The sequence below is a fragment of the Gobio gobio genome (assembly GCF_949357685.1).
Source record: "Gobio gobio genome assembly, chromosome: 19".
Taxonomy (NCBI): domain Eukaryota; kingdom Metazoa; phylum Chordata; class Actinopteri; order Cypriniformes; family Gobionidae; genus Gobio; species Gobio gobio.
Window position 1 is genome coordinate 28,750,697 of NC_137112.1, and position 13,197 is coordinate 28,763,893.

Consider the following 13,197-nt stretch of genomic DNA (forward strand, 5'->3'; position numbering starts at 1 on the left):
CATGAGCAAAAATGTATATCACGGTATTTGTCTAAATTATACCGGTTTTGCGGTATACAACGGTATTTTTTTTCCCCTATGCATGACCGGTGTTAAAGGCTTACTTCAGCGATTTGGCATTAAATTTTGTATCAGTTGAAACCCCGTAGTATATTTGAATGATCCCCCCCAATATCCCCCTGAGACGAGAGATTTATGTATTTTATTTCTGGAAAAAAGCCTCTGATGATGCAAATATCGTCATTTTTGTGGTATTCTTGACGTTGAGTGTACATCGGCTGTGGGATAGAATGAGTGCACTCAATAACGTTCACTATGGTTTCGGACACCACTACAAATGGCTGTCCCATCAAATAATGCCCTATTTGAGGGTATAGGGGGCGATTTCGGATTCAGTCATAGGCTGTAATGCGATCTCAGCCGTGCACTCACTACAGTGCAACAGTGAAAAGGCACCCCTCTCAAACAGTGTCGTGCGGTATCATCAAAATTCAGATCATAACAAAAATAAACACCGGTATTCGGTATGAACCGGTATACCGCCCAGCACTACTATGTATATTACAGATTTGCGCAGCACATCTTGCACTTAACTGTATTTCATGATCAAAGTGATTCCAGGCATCACTGTAGTGCACACTCTTAAATCCAGTTTCACTTTATTTCGCCGGTCTGGAAGGCATGCTGTCTAAGGCTAACCAATCAGACCTCAGGTACCGCCCAAAATGCAGTAATAAGACAAATATTTTAAGTCAGGGTGATCTGCATTTTCATGAACGATCGTCGCCTTCACGTTGGAGTACTCGAGTAAACTTGCCCATCCCTACTTTACATGGACACAAACTAGGTTGTACAAACTCTGAAATGAATAATGTAAAAACATTCAACAATTTCTGCCACAATACCAAGGTTATAGTTGGTGTTACTACATGAAATCTATGATGAATGTTAATGATTTGTAGACTAGAAAGCCTTCTATAACTAGCCTGGATGCCAGCCGAACTTAGCCCCGGCCCGGTCTGGACTTGATCTGTTGTGGAGTAACTATGCTCGAACCAGAGCTGATTGGACCAATCAAATTGTCAGGGCGGGCTTTATACGATGATGGACAGATGATCAACAGTAACGTAATCATCCACGTCACCAAAGAGCGCTTGGGTTGAATTCGTTATAACCCTAAATGGAGAACATGTTCGTATATGCATTCACCTTTACTATTTCTCTCAAAAATGATGATCGTGTTGGTAAGTACTCCATGTATCCTTAAATTCCTTTTTAAAACACCGGCAAAGATTGTTTACACTCATCTTCTACTTCTTCCAGCGTGTGTGCAGTTGAGTTCTGTTGACAACTATGCGTCGCTCAAACATACGTCACTTACTCCGTTGCTCTAATTGGTTGTAGGTCTATCCAATTGAGTGCAGAGGGCATTTTCTTTCCTGGTTTGGTTGAAACGCACCCCCATAATCATCTCCCAATGGAGCAGTATCAGACTCATATTCTGACTAGAATCTGAGTATGACAATGTCATACTTTTCTGTAACTTGTTCATTCATGGCACAATGCTTCTGGTTTCCACGTCACCGCTGTTTGATCTGATATGGTTTATAATAGAGAATTCTGATCCAAATTTGAATGCAAATTACAAATTAATTAGCTTTCTCACTGGATCTCCCAGCTCTGTGTAGTAACAGTGTTCCGTGATCAAAGATCGGCCTGCGAATACCTCTTCTGAGCTATTATTGGTCCGAGCTAATAAACGCTCCGTGCTGCGTAGCTCAAACAAGTAGTGCTTTTTTGTTCCTCTTTCTCCTGTTTCTCATATGCAACAGAAATGGCAGCTCTCATCAGTTGGGCAAAGCTGTGGTGGCACCAGTCTGACCGCTAACAAACTTTAGTTGCAGCGCAGGAAAAAAGCTGTATAGCAATGACTTGTGATAACTGAATGATTTTAATACTTCAAAAAGTTATGAAAAGTAACTGCCAATAGCCGATAATAGATTCTGGGATTGCATTCTATGTGAAGGATTCAGTGACGCCTTTCTTAATGTTGCTGCCTACCTTTTGGAACTAAGTTTTGGAAGCGTGCCTATGGAGCTGTAAAATGCTGTCTTAGGTAGGCGGCTCACTAGCTTTTGGAATAGAGCTTTGGTACCATGGTTTTCCTGTTAGTGAATTTTTTTTTCATTTGACCAATTTACAATCATAAAATAAAAACAAATCTCAGACTTTTTGCTTTTTTTATTTTCAAGTCACTCTCTTCAAGACAAAACCTATCAAGATAGGAAGCTCACAACTTGGGTAAATATGTCATTTCAAATGACACTGATAGATGTATTTGACTAAATTGTGGTTTTCTATCTCAGGTTACCGGTGGCCTCTCCAGTATCTCTCAGGCCACTCACTCCGCCGCTGGAGCAGTCGTGTCCAAACCTCGTGAGTTTGCCTCTCTTATCCGCAACAAATTTGGAAGTGCAGACAACATCTCTGGCCTAAAAGACTCTCTGGATGAACAACAAGGGGATGAGCCTGTAACAAGTACAGGGATGGCAGGCACTAGGACCCCAGGACCTGGGCAGCTGCAGTCCAGCCCAAAATATGGAAGTGAGGATGACTGCTCCAGTGCTACGTCAGGGTCAGCAGGAGCCAATAGCGCCACAGGGGCTCCCGGAGGGCCTCCGAGCTCAAAGGGTAATACACTGGAGCATGGCCAGAGCTCGGGCTTCGATGCTCTGCTGCATGAGATCCAGGAACTGAAGGACAACCAGAATCGACTAGAAGAATCCTTTGAAGACTTGAAGACTCACTATCACAGAGACTACACCGATATCATGCAGGCTCTGCAAGAGGAGAGATTCAGGTACATGTTACTATAGAAACTGCTTCTACTGGCACTAATAAGTGGTCTATGTATGTTTCAAAGGTTTGTATAGATATTGAAGGTTTCGCAGTCAAAATGGTATGCTTGTTTCGAAAGTGTTGGAAAGGATGATAGTGTTGTATTGTCTGGCTTTTTAATCCCCTTTCTTGCATTTTATATGTTGTTTTATCTTGTTTTGTATTTGCATGTGTTAGGTGTGAGCGTTTAGAGGAGCAGTTGAATGATTTAACAGAACTGCATCAAAATGAGATTCTCAACTTGAAGCAAGAGCTGGCCAGCATGGAGGAGAAAATAGCTTACCAGTCTTATGAAAGAGCCAGAGACATACAGGTACTCCAACATCATACTATAAACTTCTAGAATTAGCTTTTATTTGTATATTTTTAGTTTATGGAAAAATAACGTGAATAAAATGATTTAATGCACCTGACCCGTCCCAGACCTACGTAGGTCATCTTACATGTCATACAGTTGATTGTTGACGCCCATGAAGCAGGGCAAAAGCTCACTGCATGATAGAGCCTATAGAGTGCAGTTAGACTGTCCCTAAAATTCAAGATATCAGGGCAAAATGCCTCTGTATGATTTTTTTTCCCCCTCATTTTTATATCATATGATATAGTTAAGCAATATTAAACAAGTGCCAATGTGATGTTGATTTTATACAACAGTTCAATAAATAAGAAGTTTACATTGTATTTTAGAAACAATATTGTCTGTTTTGTTGTCCCAATTTTGCCAACAAAAATATTACCTGTATAGCCACAACATTGGTTCATTCATTGGTTCACCCAAATTATTCGCTTAAAGTGCGGATTTATTCAGAAACAAAACACTGCAGTGTTGCTCGGAGACGCACAACAGTTCTGTTGTGGCTTTATAGGTATTATTTTCGTTGGTAAAAATGAGCAAAAACAAACAATATTGTATCTAAAATATAACACAATATTAACTTATTTATTGAACTGTTGTATAAACCCAATAGCCCATTTGCACTCATTTGAGCTATATCATATGATATAAATATGGGGGGGGGGATCATATAGAGGCACTTTTATATATTTATTCATTTTATATTCTACACACTTTATATATATTTTAATTTAACTTTAATTGATCAGTTTTACTTCAACTTTAACTTAGTCAAGGCAACATTTCTATTTTTCATTTTAAGAAGTTATTTTTATCTAATATTTACATTTTTATTTAATTTCAATTAATAAACATTATTTAAATTGTTTTAGTTAATAATAACAACACCGTCCGACATGCACATGAAACACTGGATGGGTAAACATTTAGAGATATTTAAGTGAAATAGATCAAATGTTGTAAATAATGCTATTGCTGTTCGGGTTATTTATTTGTATTTATTTGATAATATTTTGGGAATGTATTTGCAATGTGAGCAGACAAGTTTCAAATACAAGTTATTTTAACGGTGGAAATGTCCTGAATTTTTATTTCATTACTGTATTATAAAAATACTAGGGCTGTCATGATTCCTTGATTAAATTAGAGCACTCGGTTTAAAAAAAATACTCGATTGCAATTTACCCGTGTCGGGTAACCGTCAAAATACCGGAAGTGGCTCATTCCACGGACGACAGTCCAGTATTAAAACCTTTTTTTTTAAAAATACTGTAGCATAGTGATATTGTGAATTCACAAAGGCATATATGCCCTGTGGGTTTAATATATATGCTCTTTATTTACATGCATGCAAGTTACTTGCGTGCGTCTCAGAGCCGCTTCGTTTTCTCTGTCAATGCTGCTACATACAAACTGTTATCATTTACATGTGTGGAGCGTCTCAAACACCATCTTTGCTTGTGCTGTGAGCTTGACGTCCATCTGGGAACACAATGTGTGGCATTTCATTAGATTTGTAAGTTAAATCATTTATAAACCTACGCCAACACAGGAGAATATATCAATGTGTCTAAATATGCGAACTATTCATCACGATTTCAAAATAAAAGTTTAAATTCTCGCTCCGAGTTTGCATGTTTTGATGTCCAGTCCACATATTCTTGTTCAAAGAATTACAGTAGCTGTAGCATTTCTATCATAAAGAAGTGGCCAAATATTAAAGATTAAGTAAAAATTAAACAAGGATTTGATGTGCTGTGAAGTGTAACAACACCAGCCCGTTGGCGCCCTCAGGCATTTGTTATGGTATATAAGAGGCTTGTTTATATTATGTATTTTAAACATATGATTACTTGCTTTTGATACTTTATTTGAACCAAATATTATTGCCTCCTTGTTATTATACATGTATTTTTTATTATACAAGTAATTTTAAAGGCTTAGGTCTTGGATAATTTTTTTGCAGTAATAAAAATCTAAGCAGAGAACTCGATTAATTGTCAAAATAATTGACTGATTACTCGATTCCCAAAATAATCGTTAGTTGCAATTGTAAAGATATTTATATGCATTATTAACATGTTAGCTTTAAAGTAGCATTAATAATAATAATTTTATTATTATTACTATTGATTTTATTGACTTGGTCACTTCATGCGTTTTTACTGATCGGATGGCTATCTGATTTGTTAAAACGGTTCCTTTTACACAAATTTAACGGATTTCACGCCAACTAAAGCAACATATATAAGCTGCATTTTATTTATCAGATAATTTCAAGATCAAGGAGCGCAATAGGAGAGAGAGCTACTTTGATAAAAAATTGTGTGTTGACCGTCTGCGACTTACTTTCAGATTAATTTGCAGCAGTTTGCACGTCGGCTTGCTGAATTGATACTCAGCTACTCGTCTGCGGCGATGTGTTGCAGCAGCGCTGTCATATTTAGCTACAACATGTATATAGCCTATAACACGCTCTCACACTTTTGTTTTACCGTTTTGGGCGGAGTACAATTTACATGCGTTTTCAACAACCAGATGCATTTACACTTGTCTAATTTCGTCTGGAATGCGTCTCAGATCTAGCCGGGCTCCGCCCTCCTACGTACTTCCGCTCAATTTTCACTTTCCTTCAGTACTCCGTCTGGGACTGCTGTATAGTCTTAGGTTTTCTCCGAACAAATTTTTACCCGTCCAATCAGCGAACAGAGGGAGTGGCGTGTCGTGCGCTAGTTTGAGTTGTAGTTCAGTAATGGCGGCGGAGAAAAGATGCGAATGAAGCCATTCATTCCGTTGTGGCAACGCTGGTGCATATCCAGAAGTTAAAGCCGGAGCAAGAACAATCTTTGCTGAGTTTTTTTTGGAGGCATGATGTTGTGTCCCGGGAAAAGTTTGATTTTCCAGCTCGCTCCGTTAGTGGTGAAGGAGTTGGCTGAAGCCCTGGTAATTGTTTTCGCGTGCAGTCGTAAGGCATTGTCATCATTTAAAGGTCAATGATTTTATTGCCATCCGTCTCCCATCACCCGCGTAAAAATCAATCCCTGGCCGAATTACCTACTGTTTTAGACAAACACCAAGGTCGTGTGGTCATTTAATTGCTGTCCGAGTTTTCAAGAATATATCACTTAAAAATTCACTGTTTATATCCTTTTTTGACCACTGCAGAGCACCGTGCAGCCGCACTTCGCTGTCATTTCTAGACTTGTATTTCTTTAAATGCTGGCAAGTATTTTCAAGAGCAATATATTTCATCACGCTCAAAAAATAAAAGGAAGAAAAGCACGTAAACATTTGAATTGGGCCGTTATTTACGGCAGCATTTATTCTTATCATACCAAGCATATGATATTTTATTTACAGCATACAATCATGTTACGGACCACGTGAGCAGCGCGTTCCCGAACACAAAGCTCTCCCCTCCACCGTGAATAAATCACAATACGAATGCACAAGGTTTTATCACTGAGGTGGCGTGCACAATCTGCACAGTTATTTTTACGGATTTCCATGTGAGAAAAAAGGCGAACGGCTCATGACATGCGTCACGGCCAAACGTTAGAAATTGGTTATGGCAGATCCAGAGTGGCACTGGGCAGATCCAATAGTTTTAAACTTCAACAGAGTACCCGCCCTCAAGGAAGTTAACGCTTGTCAATGGATAGTGGCCAGACTCTCTGTACATTACAAATGAAATGTACGAGAGTCTGGTAGGACCAGGCCATCTCAGATCACCTCCTAAAGTGGTTTGAGCAATCAGATTTAAATCCGTTTTGAAAGCATTTCGGAAGGCCGTTTACACCTGTTTTTTTTCCACGATCGTATTGCGCATGAAGTGACCAGGTGTAAACAGGCCCTTAGATCTGGCATATGAAATTTTAAGTGAAACGAGAGAATGCTAATGCTGAGATTTCTGATGGGAAAGAACATTAGCTGTTATCGTTAAGCTATTTTGTATCGATCTGATGGACAACGTTTAGTCTTCTAATTCAGTTTTCATAATGAAAGCCATATGTGACTCACTCACCGTCCAGTTTGAGGGCTTATTTTTAATGATATTATGCAGCTAAAATGTACATGTTCTGCTCTATCACCCATTACTATCATTCGAGTCTTGCATTAACTGGAATGGAGGTTGTGTATTAGCCGCACTAGCTTCATGTTATCGCTCTCTTAAGATGGCTTTCAGCTATCTCCAGCATTCATGTATGATTTTCATGTCATCCCTGAGTGGCAGTTGCACAGAAACGTATTGGTCATGACGCATCTGTTACCCTTAGCTTATTCACCATGGTAAAAAAGAATGACTGCCAATACATCTAAAAGAAACAAGTTTTTTTTTTAGGGCTTATCAATGTAAATAATTATTTACTTATGAATCATATCCTAAAAAAATATTGTATAACTGTTCATTTTTGAGAAATGATTTTAAAGAGGTTTTAGTATTGAAAAAAATATAGGTAATTCTCATCTCATGTGGTTTTGATTAGAATATAGAATGTACATAGAATAACACATCTAGTCAGGCGGTCGCATATGGTTTAGGCACTAAACTTCAAATATTTCGACCCAAAGAAAGCACATCAGATCCAAAAATTCTGCATATGATCGGAACTCCACGCAGCTTCTGTACTTCTCTCCTTTGGAAATGGATGACTTCCGGTGTGTCGTTTGTCAGAGATAGTGAAAAGACGGCTTTGCTCATCACATCTTTCTCGCCCTCTTTTCCTGTAGGAGGCGCTGGAGGCCTGTCAGACGCGCATCTCTAAGATGGAGCTTCAACAGCAGCAGCAACAAGTGGTTCAGTTGGAAGGTTTGGAAAACGCCACAGCACGCACTTTACTCGGCAAGCTCATCAACGTGCTGCTGGCCGTCATGGCGGTACTCCTAGTGTTCGTCTCGACGGTCGCAAACTGTGTAGTACCACTGATGAAAACACGTAGTCGCACACTTTCCACATTGCTCCTCGTCATAATCTTGGCTTTCCTGTGGCGGAATTGGGAAACCATGTCGCAGTACCTGGACCGATTTCTGCTGCACCACAGATGACCTGCAGGGACGCAGCTGCTGTTGTCATTGTATGAAGGGACTGGAGGGCGGGAATTCAAAGATTTTAATTCAAAGATGGAGACTAACACTGCCTCAGTTGCACTTAGTACGGAGGGATTTGAGGGACGCAGCACAAGAGTGGTGGACGGACAAATCCTACAACCTCTTTCTCTGTTTTTTTTTTTTTTTTTTTTCAAACGAAGGAGTGAATTTGTTTACATTTCGATCCGTCTACACAAGTTGTATTGCTGAGTTTCCTATTATTTGTTGTTGGAAATGACGCAAGTCGTGTTGTTCATTGTTCTCGTAATTGTTAGGATATACATTTATGCAATTTCCTGGGTGTTGAGTTGCATTGACTTGACTTGAGTGGTTTTAACATGCACTGGATGGAGATTTTTCTCCTCGTTTTTAATACCATAGAAACTGCTCGTTTCCCTCCTAACTTTAAGCCGTATTATTCATTTCTCTCAGTCTCTTCTACTGTCGTCTCGCTCTTCCTCTTACGTGCATCTCCGACTCAGTTCATTTCCTGTGCTCATTGCTTCACTCACTCTTCACTCAAAACCGTTTGCTGCTGTTTGGACTTCACTGCAGTTGTTGCTGAATGAAGGAAAATATGGATTCTGTAGGAGAGGAGGCATCTGGAGTTTGACCGGATGGGGTGAGCCAAGTCGGCCCCTCTTCATGCCCTCCTAGAGGCACAGTCCCCTGATATATGAACAGAATGAACATACTTGAAGAGCTAGAAATGCTCAAAGACTCTCAGTGCTTCCGTACTGTTTCTTATAGTGACGATGAAATAGTCCTTTTTAGTTTTTTTTTATTTTTTAAAATGAAATTAATAAACACGGTTTTAAAAATGCACTGTCGTGCGATTGAATGTGTGCTTCTATAGAGTCGTAATGCACCCAGAGTGCAGCAATTTTGTGTTTAGCAGATCAATGAGATCAATATAGCTTTATCATGCATCTCTCATAATCAACCTCTTTTGGTTTAAGGAATGTTAGATTGATGAAGTTCACTTTCTGAGATAGAACAATGCTTTTGTTATACATCATTTGTAAAAGTTTTTGCTTAAGCAAGTTATTTAATTGGAGCTGCAATGTGTGGTGTGTTTAGTGCATTTTCTCACCAGACAGAAAGGTGCTGACATATCCAGTGCCTGTTAGTATGCAGGGTTTTTGTTAAACTCATTCATAACAACACTTCTGCTATTGTGCAGTAAGCTGTCATCTTTTTAAAAATGATTTTATCTCAGGGTTTAGACATGTTTGTAATTGTTATTTTAAAATCTGGCTTTATCAACACAGAGAGAGAGAGTAGCTTATTAAAGGATAATGCAACCCCAAAATACATTATATTTGAGATGTTAACAGATATATAATGTTCCACATAGCTGAAAACAGTAGTAGCACTCATTTTAGGAAAAAGTGGAAACTGGTTATTTTTGCGTTTTCTGGAGCCATTTGGTTCTTCCGGTTTGAAAAGCAAAGCTGGGAGGCATATGCTTTGGTTTTAATCAGAATCAGAAAGAGCTTTATTGCCAAGTGTGCTTGCACACACAAGGAATTTTTCTTGGTGCTGAAGCTTCCAGTGCACATATACAATACAAACACAACAAGAACATAGTAATACAAATTCTAAGAATACAAATGTGAAAAATAGTATAAAAAATATAAGGTCACAGTTACGTTTAGTCAGACTAAACATTTACAGATTATGAACATATTTACAGTATTTGAGCAGTAGAATATATAAATATAAATCTCCTGAGTTTAGAAGAATGCACTAAACAGTCAGAGTATTGCACTTGAGGGGAGGGGGGGGGGTAACTGTTCAAGAGGGAAATGGCCTGTGGGAAGAAACTGTTCCTGTGCCTAGATGTTCTGGTGGCCAGTGATCGGAGTCGCCGTCCTGATGGTAACGGTTCAAACAGGCGGTGTCCAGGGTGAGTGGAGTCTGTGAGGATTTTCCCTGCTCTCTTCCTCACTCTGGAAGAGTACAGGTCCTGGAGGGTTGGCAGGGGAGCACCAATAATCCTCTCCGCAGTCCGGATTGTGCGTTGTAGTCTCTTGATGTCAGATTTGGTAGCTGAACCAAACCAGACAGTGATGGAAGTGCATAACACAGACTCAATGACAGTTGCTCCTGTGGGAGGTTGAACTTCCTCAGCTGACGATGGAAGTACAGTCTCTGCTGGGCCTTTTCCACAATGGAGTCAATGTGATTGTCCCACTTCAGGTCCTGAGAGATGGTAGTGCCCAGGAACTCCACTGCTTCCACAGTGCTGTTCATGATGGTGAGTGGGGGGAGAGCTGGGCTGTTCCTCCTGAAGTCCACAATCATCTCCACCGTTTTGAGCATGTTGAGCTCAAGGTTGTTATAACTGCACCAGACAGCCAGCTGTTCAACCTCCAGTCTGTAAGCAGACTCGTCACCGTTTTGGATGAGGCCGATGACAGTGGTGTCGTCTGCAAATTTCAGGAGCTTCACAGAGGGGTCTTTAGAAGTGCAGTCATTGGTGTACAGGGAGAAGAGCAGAAGGGAGAGAACACACCCCTGGGGGGCGCCAGTGCTGGTAGTGAGAGTCCTGGATGTGAGTTTCCCCAGAGTCTCAAGCTGGTGCCGGTCTGTCAGGAAGCTGGAGATCCACTGACAGATTGAGGGTGGCACGGAGAGCTGGGTCAGTTTAGCTGAGAGAAGATCAGGCATGATGGTATTGAAGGCCGAACTGAAGTCCACAAATAAGATCCTTGCATAAGTCCCAGGTCTGTCGAGATGTTGCAGGATATAATGCAGTCCCATGTTGACTGCATCATCCACAGACCTGTTTGCCCTGTAGGCAAATTGAAGAGGATCCAGCAAGGGTCCAGTGATGTCCTTCAGGTGGGCCAGAACCAGTCTTTCAAACGACTTCATGACCACAGACGTGAGAGCGACAGGTCTGTAGTCATTAAAGGGTTAGTTCACCCAAAAATGAAAATTCTGTCATTAATTACTCACCCTCTCGTCGTTCGAGACCCGTAAGACCTCCGTTTATATTCGGAACACAAATGAAGATATTTTTGTTGAAAGCTGATGGCTGAGAAAGGCTTCAGATAGGCCTCCATTGGCATTCAGTACACTTATACTCCCAAGACGGATAAAAGGCACTCAAAACATCGTTACAAAGTCCATCTCACCACAGTGACTCTACAATAATCTTACGATGCGACGACAATAGTTTTTGTGCGCAAAAAAAATCAAAATAACACCTTTTTCCAACTTGTTCTTGTCTTCCGTGTATGCCTCCACGACGCATGCGCGAGAATATGACGCAGATCCGGCGTTCGGACAGATGACCCAGAAGTGATTTGTTTACAATCAGAGGAAGACGCGCATATCTCAGCTGTTGGATTCTACATTGATCGTGCTTTAGGTCTCGGCGTAGTGCTCAAAATGGGGTTAGAGTGTGCATTTCATGGATTCCCAAACCCCGGCGCTACGTCATATTCTCGCGCATGCGTCGTGGAGGCACACGCGGAAGGCAATAACAAGCTGGATAAAGGTGTTATTTTGATTTTTTTTGCGCACAAAAACTATTGTCGTCGCATCGTAAGATTATTGTAGAGTCAATGTGGTGAGATGGACTTTGTAACGACATTTTAAGTGCCTTTTATCGGTCTTGGGAGTATAAGTGTACTGAATGCCAATGGATGCCTATCTGAAGCCTTTCTCAGCCATCAGCTTTCAACAAAAATATCTTCATTTGTGTTCCGAATATGAACGGAGGTCTTACGGGTGTCGAACGACATAAGGGTGAGTAATTAATGACATAATTTTCATTTTTGGGTGAACTAACCCTTTAAGTCCAGTGATTTTGTAAGTGGTGATAGGCTGTTGTGGCTGGAGAGTACGCGTTTACATCATTAGTTTCTGAGCGTTTCCCCACATTATTCATGAGAAAGAACTCGCCAATATTGTTAGCATGAGACAGTATCACATAAGAACACGCATGGGAAATATGTTTGTAACAAACATTTTACACCGCAAAGCTTTGTGAATTTCGGACTGGTACAATCCGGCTTTGCCGATCGCCTCCTGTTCATTTGGCTGTCTCCACAAATTTGGTAAGTGTTTGTTGAAATATTGTTTAATTTTGTGTATTCAGATGGAGCAGACATGGTTACTAAGTAATTTCCCGCGATGTGGGCTGTTGTTATCGTATGCCTATAAAATACAATGCGTGTGTTTTGTAATGTTTCAAAGTGCAAAGTCTGCATCAATCAGTGTAATAACACGAGGGGGTTATTGTTATCAATCAAACACGGAGTCGAGTGTAAACTACTACTAGGGTTGCCAAGTTTTCACAACAAATCCCGCCCAATTGCTACTCTCAACTAGCCCAAAAAAGCCCAATCGCATTTCTCCAGTAAATCACTTTTGTAGGGTAAAAATATGTGTCTTTTTGGCAAGATTGTCTGTTAAAATTCGCATTCCCGGGGCAAAATATCACATAATTGGGGTCGCTTCAATCCGCGGCAACAGTGTTGAAGTAGCTCATTTCCGCGGGAAAACCGCGGACTTGGCAATGCGCGCGCCTGCAGCCGAGCGCACTGATAATTTTGCCTGACTTTCCAAGGCGACAGATTCGTCGCATGAGATATTCCAGGGAGCATATATTAAAAAGATTTGTAGTTTTCTCTATGAATGCTCCTAAAGAGTGTAATTTCCCTGTCTTTATGATATGAATGACAGAACAGGCTGTAGTTATAACTACTGAATATGCAAATGCTTGAAAGTACAGCATCCTAATTTCCCTTACATTTTTGTAAAGGATAAGTAGCATAATAAAACAATCGATTACATGTCACTTGATAAGTTTATAACCGCGGTGATACCACTGCTCGCCTCAA

General features: G+C 40.4%; 2 protein-coding genes across 12 annotated transcripts in view; both read left to right on the forward strand.

The window, feature by feature from the left end:
* tmcc1b (transmembrane and coiled-coil domain family 1b) overlaps positions 1-9,165 on the forward strand; it is a 29,640-nt gene extending 20,475 nt beyond the window's left edge. For all 11 annotated transcript variants that reach the window (XM_079845243.1, XM_079845253.1, XM_079845251.1 and 8 more), the window contains 3 exons: positions 2,367-2,860; positions 3,076-3,211; positions 7,985-9,165. In XM_079845243.1, the coding sequence (XP_079701369.1) occupies positions 2,367-2,860; positions 3,076-3,211; positions 7,985-8,299 (945 nt within the window). In that variant the 3' untranslated portion in view covers positions 8,300-9,165. The remainder of the gene's footprint in view (positions 1-2,366; positions 2,861-3,075; positions 3,212-7,984) is intronic.
* Positions 9,166-9,819: 654 nt separating this feature from the next.
* On the forward strand, positions 9,820-13,148 carry LOC307143563 (uncharacterized protein). The gene is made up of 2 exons (XM_079845262.1): positions 9,820-11,262; positions 12,152-13,148. The coding sequence occupies exon 1, from the start codon at positions 10,481-10,483 to the stop codon at positions 10,964-10,966; it is 486 nt and encodes a 161-aa protein (XP_079701388.1). The 5' UTR covers positions 9,820-10,480; the 3' UTR covers positions 10,967-11,262; positions 12,152-13,148.
* Positions 13,149-13,197: the final 49 nt, after the last annotated feature.

Bases quoted from the DNA above. Each gene is read 5' to 3' on its own strand.
- LOC307143563 (XM_079845262.1), top strand. From the start codon at position 10,481: ATGGAAGTACAGTCTCTGCTGGGCCTTTTCCACAATGGAGTCAATGTG.